The following is a 15,003-nucleotide window of genomic DNA, read 5'->3' as shown; positions in this document are numbered from 1 at the left end:
TGGTGGTAGAGAGAACAGGCCTGATGTATCAACTTCTCAGTTGTAAAACCTCAGAGAAGGAATGACTGAAGCATAGGAGTCAGAGGTGTTGTGGTGCACAAAAATGGACAAAACATTTACAGCTTTTGGGAGAAGGGAGTAGCAATCCACAGCAAAAAGAGGAGTCAGAGTGTCAAAGACTGTGGAGGCTGTTTTATGCTTTAGACCATAGGACGGCACTGCAGTTCTGAATTTAACACATGAAAAGGATGGAGATTATGTTTACAAACAGAAGCTGTTTAATGAAGTGGTGTGGGTGAGAGAAATGAGAACGCAGAAACAAACTATATTTGTGCAAATAGATTCTCTCCTAACAATCATCATATATACTGGCAGCACATTATTAGTTTTGGGGCTACATTCCATGTTCTTTACATGTATATGTAAAATTTATATTTTTCCAAATAAATATTCTGTTATCTGCATCTGAAAGACCGAAATCACTGCTTTCTGTAGTGAATAAATAAAAATACGTAAAGGGTTCAAAGCAATCGAAAAACATAAAAAAGAAGAAAATTCAGGTGCTGATTATGAACAATAATCCAAAAATTGTAGATATGAATCGCTGTTAATGCACTGAGAAAACTAAAAGCAACAAAGGGGTATTGCATGGTGCATGTGAATTTACTGTTCTATGTCACTTAAAAGTTGGAAATGTATGCCACATACTCAACTACTGATAATGTTTATGTAGGAAGGGAGCAACCAAAATAGTGTTTTCTATGAGAAAAATGAGTGCACATAAGAAAACTTAGCAGTGTGTCGCTATGGGCTGGAGAGAAATACTAGAGATACAGATTCAAAGAAATACATAAGGTGGAGAAGCACACAAATCCAAAATGCAACCAGTTAACTACAAAAAAGGCAGTTGGATCTGGATATTGGGTTCCAAAAGAACTATAAATGTGTACAGAGCAGACAAAAATTACAAGAATTGGCAAAATATTTAATAAAGACAAGGATCATCAGAAATCGGTTACAAGCATTAAAACAACTAGGATAATAAGCATTTGCAAAAGGAAAATAGGAACAGAAAGATCCAGGGAAACACAGACCCATGTCATTATTATATTCAGACATTATACAATGGAAAATACTGGTAACTTACACCAATCACTATTCCACCCAAATGAACTCAACATGCTTTGAAGAGTCATAAAAGGAATGCAAGGAATTTATTCTTCAGAGACAATGATTTTTTAATGGAAAAAGGAAAGGACGTGCAAAAATGGGTGCTGTGCTTTTGACATCAAAAAAACACTTGGTACAACAGAACTGGAATTTCCAAATAAAAATCAGGGAAAAATAAAAAAGTGAAGAAAACCTTACAAACTGTACCAAAAAACACTATGAAGATGCCCAAAACAAATATTTTAGCAAATACCAGTATAGAAAACAAACAGGACTTGAGACAGAGAAAGAAAACAAGGTTGTCCTCAAACGAGGGCATTATGTACTTGGTAACAGAGCAACTAAGAAAGAAAGCAAATAACTACAGAAAGTCAATTCATAAGGTAAATTGAAAGCATGGTTCAGACTATTTGTTATATTATGTAATTTTTATACTGTTAAAACTTTTTACTTATTGTGGAGCTTTTCTCCTCGGGACTCTGCTAAAAATGGGCCTGTGCCCAGTCGGATCATCCTGGTCAACAAATGTAAAATAAATAAAATAAAATAAAACTGCATCTTATTAGCTTAAGATGCACAAAACACACCAGAAAAAATGCTAAAAAACATTCAATAAGTTTGGGAAATATTTGACTAATTTGTATTCGACAAAAATAGTAGCAACAAGAACAGCGGAGGAAAGAGGGCAAAGTAACTGTGGTTGAAATAAAAAAAAGGAGCAGACCAATTATACTAAGGTCTAACTGCAGTGAAACAGAATGCAAAGATCAAACAAAGCGTAATATCAATATAATTACTGGCAGAATAAATGGTGCTGAAATAATGATCTCTTCAATATGACTACACAAGATTACATGCACACCGATTTCCAAGATCACAAAACGATGCTAAACATTCAAAAAAAGGATAAGCATGTATAGAAGGCAGACATCATTCAAAAATTGCATTAAAAGAAGAGGGTGGTATGCATATCCCCTTTGTATAACATATATTGTAGTCTGCAACATATTAGAGAGAGTTCATACTCATAATGAAGAGAAATGCTTTGTGCAACGTATAGATACTAAAATTAAAAATGAAGAAGGGGATTGGGAAGGAGTTTAGAGAGAATGAATAGGTGACTGGAAATCAGCAGCACTTAAAACAGGTGATATGAAAAGTAATAATAAAATAAAAGATAAGCCCAGGACTACATCTGGTAAATGAAACCAAGTGGTAAATGGAGGAATAAAAAGAAAAAGAGGGGTTTTGATTATAAAGGAATATAAATGGTGAAATTCTAAGGAAAAAAAGGGTAAGAATGCTAAGGAACAGACATAAAAGGAGACCAAGTGACAGAAAATGCATGGAAAGTGAATTGGGAAAAGTGAAATCAGTTTCTCCATGTCTTTTTGTCAAGAAAACATATTTAATCATTTGTGGTACGTTCAAGGAGAATGCATGGAGGTTTTTTTTTTTTATTTTAGAACTGACAAAATTAGAAGTAGAACTGATGGCTTATTTTGACATGATTTGGGGAAGCAAGAGCTAGCCCACTCAAAAGGTGTGCATTATATAAATAAGGCATAGAAAGAAGGGGAGTGAGTGCATCCAGGGTTTTAATTTATTCATTTGGGTGGAGGTGTTTCAGTGGGAAATAGATACGGAAATGAAAGGACCAGAGAGATTTATTAAAATGAGGATTACATAGTTTTCTTATTTAGAAGAAAGGATGGAATGAAAAGAAACAAAGTTGTGACTGAAGTGAGAGTTACCTATAATCAATTCAGGGCGCTTTACGACAAAGAAATCCACACCGACTAGGGAGATTAGGAATAGGATTCTGTTTGGGCACAAACTTAAATAAAACTTTTGAAGGATTAAGTACCATGAATATAACTGACCGAGAGAAAGTCCTTTTCATAAATTTGACTACTAAAATCTTATTTCTCACATCCCAAACTCACTGAAAACACAGTTCATACAATTGTTTTATACTCCTTGGTTGCACTGTAAAACTGCAGCTGATTAAGCAATTTTGCTCACTATTTTAGGGTTTTTCTCTTTTACACACACAGTGGTATGAGTGTGCAGTAAGGGGAGTGTGAGAGAAATTATCAACCATGAGGTATGGTGGGATTGCCCCTTATAAAAATGTTTTTTAAATTGATATCACCCCCAGTTTTGGTGGATGAGTTATTTGAGGAGTTTGGCTTATTCAGTTAGCTGTCTAGGAGTTTTCTGTAGAGTTCTTATATCTGATTTACTTTTGAAATGTAATCATATTACAGGAAGTTCTTGTAGTAAATGTATCTTTACAATGCAATTAGATCAAACGTTTTTGGGACAGAAAAGAAAATTTATCTATTTATATAAATTTATTTACTGGAATAGTGCACTGAATAATATTGGCCAATTTCAGGTTCAGCCAGGGTGAAATACAAAACATTTCACATCAAAAACGACAAATGTACGTAATAATAGAATAGTTCAGATTAATTACATAGAAAACCTGTCGACATACGTTCTAGTAAAGAAGAAGTGTATAACGTGCAATATTTATATTACTTTCTAAAGTGTGTCAACTTTTTCTAATTCTGTGAGGTGAAAAGAAATGGAAAAGTGATTGGGATAGTATGTTAGGTGATATTTCCTGTGCTGGAACAAGAACATTTGGCATTGGACAAGCAGGTTTTTTTAAGTTGTATTCTGAATTTGGAATAAGGAGAGAGATTGTGAGGGAAATTAATATAAAAGTTACTAAACATCAAGATGTGGGAAATTTTTACTACAATGTGAGTTGAGTGTATTTGTTAAATGTTACAGAAGGTAAGGTTTAGGATGACGCCCAAAGGTCTGACAGAAGAATGAAGGGGTACAATGCAGTACTCAGGAAAAAAAAAATATTTTTACTTAGAAGGGTTTAAAGATACTGGGAAAAAAAAGATATTTTGCGGGGTTAATTGATTGTAGCCCTGCCCATCAATGAAATCTGTTTTCACGATTTCTCAAGTATTATTATATGCTTGTTTCTTCAGTTGAACAAACACTAATGATAATTACCATGAGATCTTTAACATACACCTAAGGAACCATCAACTCGGGTTCATAAGAATTCAGTTTGACATCTCATCCATAGGGCAGTACCTTTTGCCTCTGATACCCCTCTCCCGATATTACAATCCAGTACCAGAATATGAATCCAATCACCTAGTGTGAGGAACGAACCCACAGCTTTTTGATCTTTCAATGCAGGTATCAAATGCAAGTATGTAACCTAAGGAGTGACTGACCCTGATTTGAGCTTTAAAAGTCAGATATGCAGTGCAAACAAGAAACGTTAGACATTTGTGTAAAATGGGATGAGGCTATTTCAGTTATAAATGCTACCTTGGTCCTCTACATACAGATTACATGCCACTGTACTATTAAGGGATTACAACAACAACTGCACATCATACAGCAGCATCACATGACAATTGTTACCTGTTTTGTAGTAGCTGGCTGCTGTTGTCTCTCCTTAAAATAGTCATGGAATGCATCATATATTTTCTGTTCAAAAGCTATTATAGAAATTGATGTAATGACTGTCTGGGATGTATTCTGGAAGTAGTTTTCAAATCCTTTTAGGATTGACTCGATTGCAACTCGTGGACCCATGCCACCTCTACCTATTAGGAAATGTACATGTAGAAAATGAGCTCTTTACTTGCAGAAAAAAGAAACATACACATTCATGTGTATTTCTGGTAAATTAATAAATACATTTTTCCAAAGCATTAACAACTTTATTCACAAAATACCATGATATTGACACAAAAGCAAATTATACAGGCATAAATATTTAAAAATGAGACACAGATAATTAAATTACAGTAACAAATATAAACCCTGATAAATGCAGTCTCATTACAAAATATGTATTTTCTATAACCAGCTAGCAGAATTATATAATTAAACTACTTTACTAATGACCTAGTGTTGTAAATGTGGGCGGCGCACTGGTGAAGCGGTAGCATTGTCACCTCACAGCAAGAGCTTCTCTGGTTCGATTCTCAGCTGGGGTACCTTCTGTACAGAGTCTGCATGTCCCCCCTGCATTCGTGTGGGTTTCCACCGGGTGCTCCAGTTTCCTCCCACGTTACAAAAGCATACATCTGGAGCATTTCTCCCTGGGCCTCTGCTGAAAACTGGCTTTGTTCCAAGTCAGAATTTCCCTGTAAACAAATGTTCTACAAATAAATAAAAATAAATAGTATTGTAAATTTGACAAATGAATACAGGGACTTGGAGACCTGATTACAATTTACATGGCCACCCCAAATCATGTTGTTTACCTTAAATAAAAATAATCAGAGTATAGCTTTACATTTCTCTTCAAAAAGATTGCATTAATAAAGCATTCTTAAACGATCATAAGGATCTGAGGAGACCATTTCATTTCTCTCATCTTTTCACTTTAGCTCTACAGCTTCCAGCTTGTATTTTGAACATGCACATGTCACTAACTGGATGACTTTCTCTTTAGCGGGAAGTCATCCTATTTATGGATTACCATTGTCTTTGCTTTAAATTAGAAATTTAGCCAAGCCTCTCCCCACAGTTTTTCTTGGGAACAAACCATCTAAGGACAATGAAATCCAACACAAAGGAGAAAACTGAATTGCATTAGGCCATAGTCTATTACACCTTGCAGATACTGCTTAAATGCATCTCAATAAACCCAAAAGACGTGCATCCAAATTGCTTAACACTATCCTCCAATGCTAGAACATCAGTTTATCAAACCTAAAACTTAAATCAGAGGTGACCGATTTGGTATTACTCAGTAAAGTAACCAACAGCTCCATTAAATGTGTTAATTTATGAACAAAAATTGTATCTAGCATAGGTGCTGCCAAATATCTATCTGAATAAAAGATAAAGTCCTCTTCCAGACTACATTTCTATATGCACATTTACCATCCCATTCATTTTATGTATCAACTCAGGAATCTTCTGAAAGGGAATTCTGCAGAATGTAACCCTGTCTCCTAGTTTAAGGGCTATTATAATGATCTTTGTTCCCTGGTTTGATGTATACATCAAACAATGTAAAACCCTGCCCCCTTAAATCTCTTTATACATTATGACACACCCTCTCCCCAAGTAACCTATCAAGTATAACTACAGAACGTCTTCTCTTTTTACCAAATGATTAGGTATCTTTGCCTTCCATTTGGATATGATGCATACAACCCTTTAAAAGATGAGAAAATTATGTAAAATGTTTCTTATAAAATGATGTATATATCATTTTCTTAACATCCTAGAGCTTTTAATTGGACAAGAAAACCTATTAACATATCCAAATAGTTTCATAAGACCAAGAGCTCTGATTTGTGCCATAAATGTGTCCATGTGTCTTCTCTTTTATTATAATATTGAAATACAGTTGTGTAAAATCTTACCATAATGAGAGATGTCCTTGTCTTCACTGTTGCAGTATTCTTCACTGAAGGAATCCACTGTCAAGGGTAGCCCAACATCCGGCCAGTACAAAGGATTTTCGGGACATTGTACATCACACACATATGCTCGCCACTCATGGTGTAGGGCATAAAGGTGAAGTACAGATGCACATACCTCAGAACTTAATAGCCCCAGCAGGAACAAAAGTCCAAGGAGAAGGGAAGGAGCATGTGCATCCAGGAGGAAAAAAGAAGAGAAAAGGGGGAAGGGGGTTTGAATACTGTAACAGTGAAAAGGAGGACATCTACTGTTATGCTAAGATTTTACACAGCTGTATTTTGTCCTTGCATATCACTGTTGCAGTATTCTTTACTAAAGGGAGAGTACAAAAGCTCAAGAGGAAACTTGGGAGGAGGAAGGCCCAGAAGAACCTTCCACGAAACCATGCAGGACAGCTCTGGCAAAGCCAGCTTTAGCTCCAGAAACAAGTCTGTAATGCTTAGTAAAGGTATGGACAGAGGACCAAGTATCAGCCTCAGGCATGGAACTGATGTCTAAGTCTTTGAAAAAAGCACCAGAGAAAGCCACAGCCCTGGTAGAATGATCCTTTACAGAAACAGAAAGGTTGGTCCCATGGACGGCATAAAAACAAGAAATGACCTTAGAGGTCCAGGAAAAAAATGGTTATCTTAGAAACAGCCAAACCAAGAGATTTAGGATGAAAAGAAACAAAGTTGCCCAGACTTACGAATGGCCTTAGTCTTATCCAAATAATACTTGAGCTGTCTATGCATATCCCAATTGTGAAGAACCTTCTCAGTGGCAGACTGCAGAGAAGGGAAAAGGTAGGTAAATTAATAGACTGAGTAAGAGACGATTCATTAACCACCTTGGGCATAAATAAAGGATTAGTAAGAAGAGACGCTCTGTCTCTGAAAATTTAAAAAGGAGGGAGAGCCATAAGGGCCTGAAGCTCAGATATCCTTCTAGCTGAAGTTAGGGCCAAAAGAAGAACGGTCTTCCATGAGCAATGTTGCAAGGAATATGAAGCTGCAGCCTCAAAAGAAGACAGAGTTAACTTTTCAAGAACAAAATTAAGGTCCCAGGAAGGAGGAATAGGCTTCATGGAAGGCCAAATATGAAGGACGGCTTTGAGAAATTGCGGTTAAAGGCAGACAAGCAGAAATAGCTAAAAGGTAAGGTTTAACTGAAGAGTATGCCAACCCAGCATGGAACAATTCAAACAAATAAAAACCAGAGGAACCACCACAGAAAATGGATCCTAGTTACAAGCAAAACACCAGAGAGAAAATCTCTTCCATTTGGACAAATAAGATTTCCCAATAGTGGATTATCTGGCCTCCTGCAGAACCTAGAGCACATCCTTAGAAAAATGGTGCCCAAAGGGATCAAAACCTTGAGCATGTCCGTGGAACAAAAGATACCTAAAAGGGATCAAAACACCATCATCCACAATGCCAGTTGAAAAGTAACCAAGTAAGGATGATGAGAGACCCCTTTGTCTTGTGTGAGTAAGTCCACCCTGTGAGGTAACTTGTGTTTATTGCCCTTGGCTAGGTGCAGAAGAGAGAAACAATGCTGTCTGGGCCAAAAGGGAGTCACCAACAAGATTGTGAGTATTAAACAACCGCTGTGTAAAATCCTGCCATTCACACTGAAGATCATTAGGAAGAGAGAAAATGTGCTTTGTTTGTGGTTTCTTTTACAAACGGACATCACCCCTAAAGATCATAAGAGGTTTGGACCCTTGCCGGCAATCAACATAGTGGGAATCTCCTCCTAAAAGAATCTGTGGAACAACTCTGCATCCCTTAGTTATAATCATCCACTGTTCCCCCTCAACATCTGTAATAGATGTCTGCAGAGTCTTAGAGGATGTGTGAATAGCAAAATCCATGCTGGCCTCCAAAATGGCCATGGCAGAGGAATCTGACAGAATAACCAGGTGATCCTCAGGCCTACAGCAGCCTCAAGAGACACATCCAGAGAGGCAGTACAGCAGCTGAATCTGACCTAACTTTTTTGTTTTTCTTCTTGGCAGATGGCTGACCCTTGGGCCAGGACGATTCTGCCAAGCTACCCTGCACCAACAACTTAAGACACTGGATTTCAAGGTAGTCAGACCAGGAGGAGAGATGACTACAAAGAGTCTTAGGGACAAACACTTGACAAATCAGGCACGAAGTATGGTCATGAGAAGGAACCAAGCAGAACACTGCTTGTGATAGTCCTTATAGGAATCTGTCTCCCACACTGATATTTTCCCTTTCTGCAGGACATGTAACATCATAACTAAAAGAAAAAAAAAAAAAAAAAAAGAGAAGAAAACCCCTCAGTTGGGCATTAATCTGAAACAAATTGGTAATGAACAGAAAAGAAGTAGTTTTCAGACTGTCAATCAAAGATGGCATTCGGACTGGCGGCAAAGAAGTTCTAAGGTATGTACATCTGTATGCCACCTTTATACCCTATGCCATGAGCAGGAAGCATACATGTGATATACAATGCCCTTAAAACCCTAAGGCTATACTGCATATAAATATATATAATATATATTTATATAAATATATTTATTAAATTATTTATATTTATATAAATATATAAAATATATACTGTATATATATATATATATATATATATATATATAAGTATACTGGATCCCTTTAGTGAAGAATACTGCAAAAATGATATGGAAGGACATTGATTTATAATGAAATGCAAGTACAATCCACAGTTCTAGTCCATCAGAAATGCACAGCAACATAATATTTGCGATGACATTTCCAGGCATTACAGTTTTCCAATTTATATCCATAATCATGTACTTATTTGCGTATTTTATTTTGCATTTCTTATCAGGGTAGAGAGGCTGGTTGGTTGACTCACTTCAGCCATGACTTGGGCCAAAAATGCAATGCAGTCAAATTATTATACAAAGTAACACAACCAGATAATTTATCTAACACAAGTATTTGCAACTTACAAAAGGATCAAAATGTAAAGTGGTATTCATGGGCTGCTGCAAGTTGACAGCCGCTCAGTTAAGCCTTTGGAGGCACCGCCATTGCAGTCCCGCTGGTACAACCATGTAGTTACTTCTCCTGTTCTTAAGTGGGGGGGGGGGGGGGGGGGGCTCAGCCTGTGGTAAATTTGCCATCCATTTGACTAAGATGTATTGGAAGATTCTGAGGGATATGCTTTGCTATACACAAAGTGTGGGTTTATTCCTGATGTGGGGAATTCTTTGGGAGAAAGATCTGTCATGTCAACATGTCCCATTCATGTTGTAATATAGATTTAGGTCCAATGAGCTTGTATTTCTGTTACTTCCTAGATGTACTTATCTTCAAACTGGAGAACTGGGTTATTTACAGATTTGCTACACAAGTCTTCAGGCAACAGAGAAGGCAGACAGGGCATTTAGATGTGCTGCATCACACAGGAAACTCATATACAAGATTTTCTTAGTGAAAAAAATTGGAAAATTAGTAGGGCTTCTAAAATATTGCATGATAACTATAGGAATCAATCTGAGGAGATTAGAAATGATTGGGAAGACAGACTGGATAAGCAATTCACAATAGGAGGATATACATATGGCTCTCAATATGCAAAGTTTAGATTTAGGATTTTTTCTTGGAAGTATTTGCATAGGTATTTTTGTATCCCCAAGCAGACTCCAAAAAAAATGTCCTCAGGTAGACTGCAGATTGCAAATGTTGGAGGGGAGACGGGGATGAAATAAGTAATTGGGAATACATTTTTGGGAGTGTAATGAGATGGCAATTCCTGCAGACTACTCTGTCAGAGATACTGGGTGAGCAAATTGGTGTGACTAAGGAAATCATTTTTTGAGCTGTGATACAGAATTGGAATTACCTACACATAATAATGCCATGTTGAGTTTAATTCTGGTGGATGACAGAAAGGCAACTAGAAAATGGAAATCAAAAGTCTAACCTAACCATACTAGAAGTAGTGAATATAGTCACACAGATAAAGAACTGGAAGTGGGATCTTTAGAAAAGGGTGGCAGCAATCTACATAGACAAAATGGGAATTGTGGGAACAATAAGTACAGAATAGTGTTTTGGAGAAGGAATGAGGTTTAAGGGAAGGCAGGAATTGAATGAACTATGTAATGTTTAACTGACCATGACTTTATAAAAGATTATATGTGATGCATAATATTTGCCAGCAAAAATACGACAATATGTTTTTTCATTTATATAAATATACGATTACCTAGCTCATAGGTCATAATTCAATAAAGATGTTATGTGTTTAAGAAAAAGTGTGTGAACAAGTACATACTGAAGGGTGCAGTAAGCCCGATCAGGTGTGAACAGAGGAGAACAGCAACTTTTTCTGAGAACCAAATACAAAGAAACACCCTGGAGGTAGAAAGAAACCGGTCTCACACTGTTACAGGTATGAACAAAAACATTTATTCCAAAATAAGTAAAGCACAGTGACTGAAGAACTGTACATTGTTAAACATATAAAAAAATATGTAAAAAAGATGAAAAACAGTGACATTCCCTTTATCTACAAAAATATATGTCTTTAATAAAACACAATACGAGCATCTCAACATAGTGAAAATGGGAATACAAAATAATAAAAAATAATAAATAGTAATAAATATTTCCATAAAAAAATCAGTGTTTAGCAGAATGTAGTTTTTGCACAGGTTTTAATGATACATTATCATTCAAACCAGGGGGAGCGGTAGCATTCAACCTAAACTGCCAAAGCAGTTCCATATACTCTAATCTCCCATTCACCACTTTTTCAGAGAACAGATTTAGTTAATTGACCAAGGTAAAAGGCTTTCCTAATGACAGTGGAATCTTAATAATTGAAGGAGATTTCATCATTCATGATTGTAACTAGGACTCTAATAACAGTGCCTATTTCAATGGGGGTATCACTTATGAAGTAGGTGGGTGAGAGCTCCTGTTTTTCATTCTGTAGTGTATTCACTTTTAGATTGTGACCCTGACTTCATGAGTTTTTCAGAGTTAGACACTCCTGGAGGATCCAAGAGTTTTCACGGAAGTTGGTGATTGCTTCAACAAGTTTGCAGTCATCCATTACTTTGGTCATCCAGAGGCCATTATGTCAAATTTGACATCACAGAGGTTGATACTAAACAGAAGTGGTCTAAAACACAGTCCGAGGTTCACCAGTGGTGAAAACTCTCTTGGAGGACAATGTGTCACTGACTTTGGTGTCCACCAATGACGCCATTGATAATCCATAGAAATTTATATAGAGTTTGACAACTCTGAGAAGGATGCCAGACTGCAGTAGCATCTCAAAATCTTTACCTAAAAATCAAGATAAGCAGGGTGCATGGGGTTACCAACATGTGCTGCTTTTGTGACTCTTGAAAACATCAGCTAGGTTTAATAGGCAAGAGCTACCTCTTACAAAGTCATACTGGTTAGGGCCTGGATACTGTGGTTTCCTTAAGTCCTTGCTAAGAGAGTATTTGATGATGTTCCATTGGTGAGGCAAATAGGTCTAAAGCTGCCAGGATTCATGCCCCCCCCCCCCCCCGGACAGTAACTATTACAACTATTCATCAGTTCATCAGGCCTCTGGTACATATTCAGTAGAAATGCTGTGGTTGAATGGGTATAGTTACAATACTGGAACAGTGGGATATGTATGGCTCCCAAATTGGCAAAGTTTACAAGACTTTGGATTTTTGCATGGCAGTGGGTAAGTTTAAATCAAAACAATCTGTTTTTGTAAGATTATCAAATGAAAGTGTATTCAGGTATGAAAAAATGTACAGGAAATCTAAAATAATTTATTCAGAGAACAACTATTTAGTTCATAGAACTGGAGCTTATCAGTATAGAGGAAAACAATGTGCGATTGCAATAGACTATAAAACAAAGATAATAAAGAATGAGAAATAAAAACAACTTTGCTGCTGAGTTGAGGTACCCGGCATTAAGTGTAACATGACAGCAAATGGAGTGAGAACAGATAACGTGAGAGATATGGAGCATGGAAAAACCATTCCCAGAGAAAATAATAAATGCATTTAAAATACTATCAACAACTAAATGCTAGAGAAGAAGTGGGAGAGGAAATATAAATGAAGTATTGTTATTGGAAACCAAAACAGAAAATTATCTCATTGTCAGTCAGTTCAACTAGTGAATGAAAATACACAGAATGAAATAAAGTATCAAAGCAAATGAAAAATGGCAAACTTCTCAAGTAATAAGAAATATATCCCTCATTGGTAAGATCAGACCATAAATTAATTTCACTGAATGTCCACATCCCGACCCCACCCCCAGCCCAGAAAACCAGTGAAAAACTTCTCAAAAGCAAACTTCTCACATCTCAAAACCGAAGTGGAATCCTTCAAGGCCCCAGGGCCAGTGGAAACTACAGCCCAAACTGCAGAATCCTATATAAACGCATTCTACGGACATCTCCAGGAATGCATGGATCATGCTATCCCAAACAAAACCAAGACCCAATCATCCAAAGGCAGGCATCTAGTCTGGTGGACCCCTGCCATAAATAAACTGTACAACAGAAGGAGGAAGCTACTACATGATAGAGCAAAATCCCTAATAGGGAATGCCATCTCTGATCAGTACTAGCAAAAAATTACGATCCCTCATAAAATCCTCCAAGGCCAGCTTTGAGAGAAAAATTGCACAGGACACCAAAGACAATCATAAGGCTTTTTTCAGTTATGTTAGGAACCTGGGATGCAACTCCCGGACTTGTTCTGAGTTGATTCTAAACGACAAAAAATACACTGAACCCACAGACATCGCCAATATCCTGGCAGACAGGTTCAGTGCAAACTTCTCCATCCCCCCCCCCCAAAAGAGCAATTATCTATTCCGGCAGAGGGCTGCCTCCCAAACATCTCTGATGCTCAGGTGAAGGCTGCCCTCAGCAAAGCAAAAAACACTGCTTTCATGGGACCAGATGGCGTCCCAGGTTGCATCCTACATGAACTCCAAGAGGAACTAATCCCTCAAATAAAACAGCTATACAATCTCAGCCTCCCTACAGGATATGTGCCCACAGAATGGCGTACAGCAACAGTGGTCCCACTCCACAAAGGTGGAGCCTCTACGGACCCTGGAAACTATCGCCCCATAAGCCTGACTAGCTTAGTCTGCAAGGCTATGGAGAGGATCATCATGGAGCTCATAAACAAAGACATTGGAGACCTACAGACACTAGATCCTACCCAGTTCGGCTTTGTCAAGGGCAGATCCTGCCTTTTGAACCTGGTTGACTTCTTGAAACAGTCACCAAAGCCATAGATGAAGGAAGGTAGTCCACACAGCCTATCTGGACCTTGCAAAGGCATTTGACACAATACCCCACTCGGGCATCATAGATAAGCTATCCAGCTTAAATATAAACCCCTATGTCACAAGATGGGTCGCAAACTGGCTCAAAGACAGAACCCACAGAGTGAGAGTTGCTGGAGCCATGTCAGACTCGAAACCGGTCACAAGTGGCGTCCCACAGGGTTCTGTCCTGGGACCACTCTTGTTCGGTATATACTTTTCCGAGGTACAGGCAAATGTGGGAGGACTATGGCTCACCAAGTTCGCAGACGACTGCAAACTGGGCGCCATAATCGACTCTCCAGCTGACACAAACATCCTTCAAAAAGGTCTCACAGAGACAGATAACTGGTGCCAGCACCATGGTTTAAAGCTAAATGCCAAAAAATGTATAGTCATACCCTTTGGCAAAAACAATATGCCCACAAATTACCACATAGGTGGAAACCCATCAAGTACAGAGAAAGTTATTAGGGACCTGGGGACCCAAGTTGATAGCAATCTCTCCTTTGAAAACCACACTGCCAAAGTGGTTAGAAAGACCTTCTACATAGCCCACCTCATCACAAAGGGTTTCACTTCTAGATCAAGAGAGGTAATCGTGCCCCATTATTCATCCCTCATCAGGCCCATCATAGAATACAATGCCCCTTTTGGGATGTACCTTACCCGACACCTGCAGCAATTAGAAAGACCCCAAAGGTATCTCACCAAGAGGATCAAGGGTCTCAAACAGATGCCATATGCTGCTCGGTTAAAAAAACTCCAACTCTACTCAGTTGCATACCGCCTACTTCGAGGCGATCTATGCCTGACATACAAAGCTATGTCAAATCCAGAATTAATGGACATGCTCCACCTCAGTAAATCTAAATCCCTTAGAGCCACACACTCGAGGGACTTGAACCTCAGCACAGAAATAAATAGAACTTGCTGGAGGGACAGATTCATAACTCAGAGGCTCCCTTCGCTCTGGAATAGAATTCCAGTTCATGTGAGGCAGAGCACCTCACTGAATCTCTTCAAGAAGAATCTC

General features: G+C 37.9%; 1 protein-coding gene across 1 annotated transcript in view; it reads right to left on the bottom strand.

Annotated features, from left to right (window-relative positions):
- LOC122804788 (protein mono-ADP-ribosyltransferase PARP14-like) overlaps positions 1-15,003 on the bottom strand; it is a gene marked incomplete in the record, with an annotated part of 1,493,437 nt that overhangs the window by 836,145 nt on the left and 642,289 nt on the right. The window contains 1 exon segment of the mRNA XM_044074882.1: positions 4,636-4,820. Within this exon segment, the coding sequence (XP_043930817.1) occupies positions 4,636-4,820 (185 nt within the window).

The sequence above is a fragment of the Protopterus annectens genome, chromosome 6.part0 (genome assembly GCF_019279795.1).
Source record: "Protopterus annectens isolate FY-2018-M chromosome 6.part0, PAN1.0, whole genome shotgun sequence".
Taxonomy (NCBI): domain Eukaryota; kingdom Metazoa; phylum Chordata; order Ceratodontiformes; family Protopteridae; genus Protopterus; species Protopterus annectens.
The sequence above is the reverse complement of the archived record's forward strand: the minus strand, read 5'-3'. Positions and strand labels throughout refer to the sequence as shown.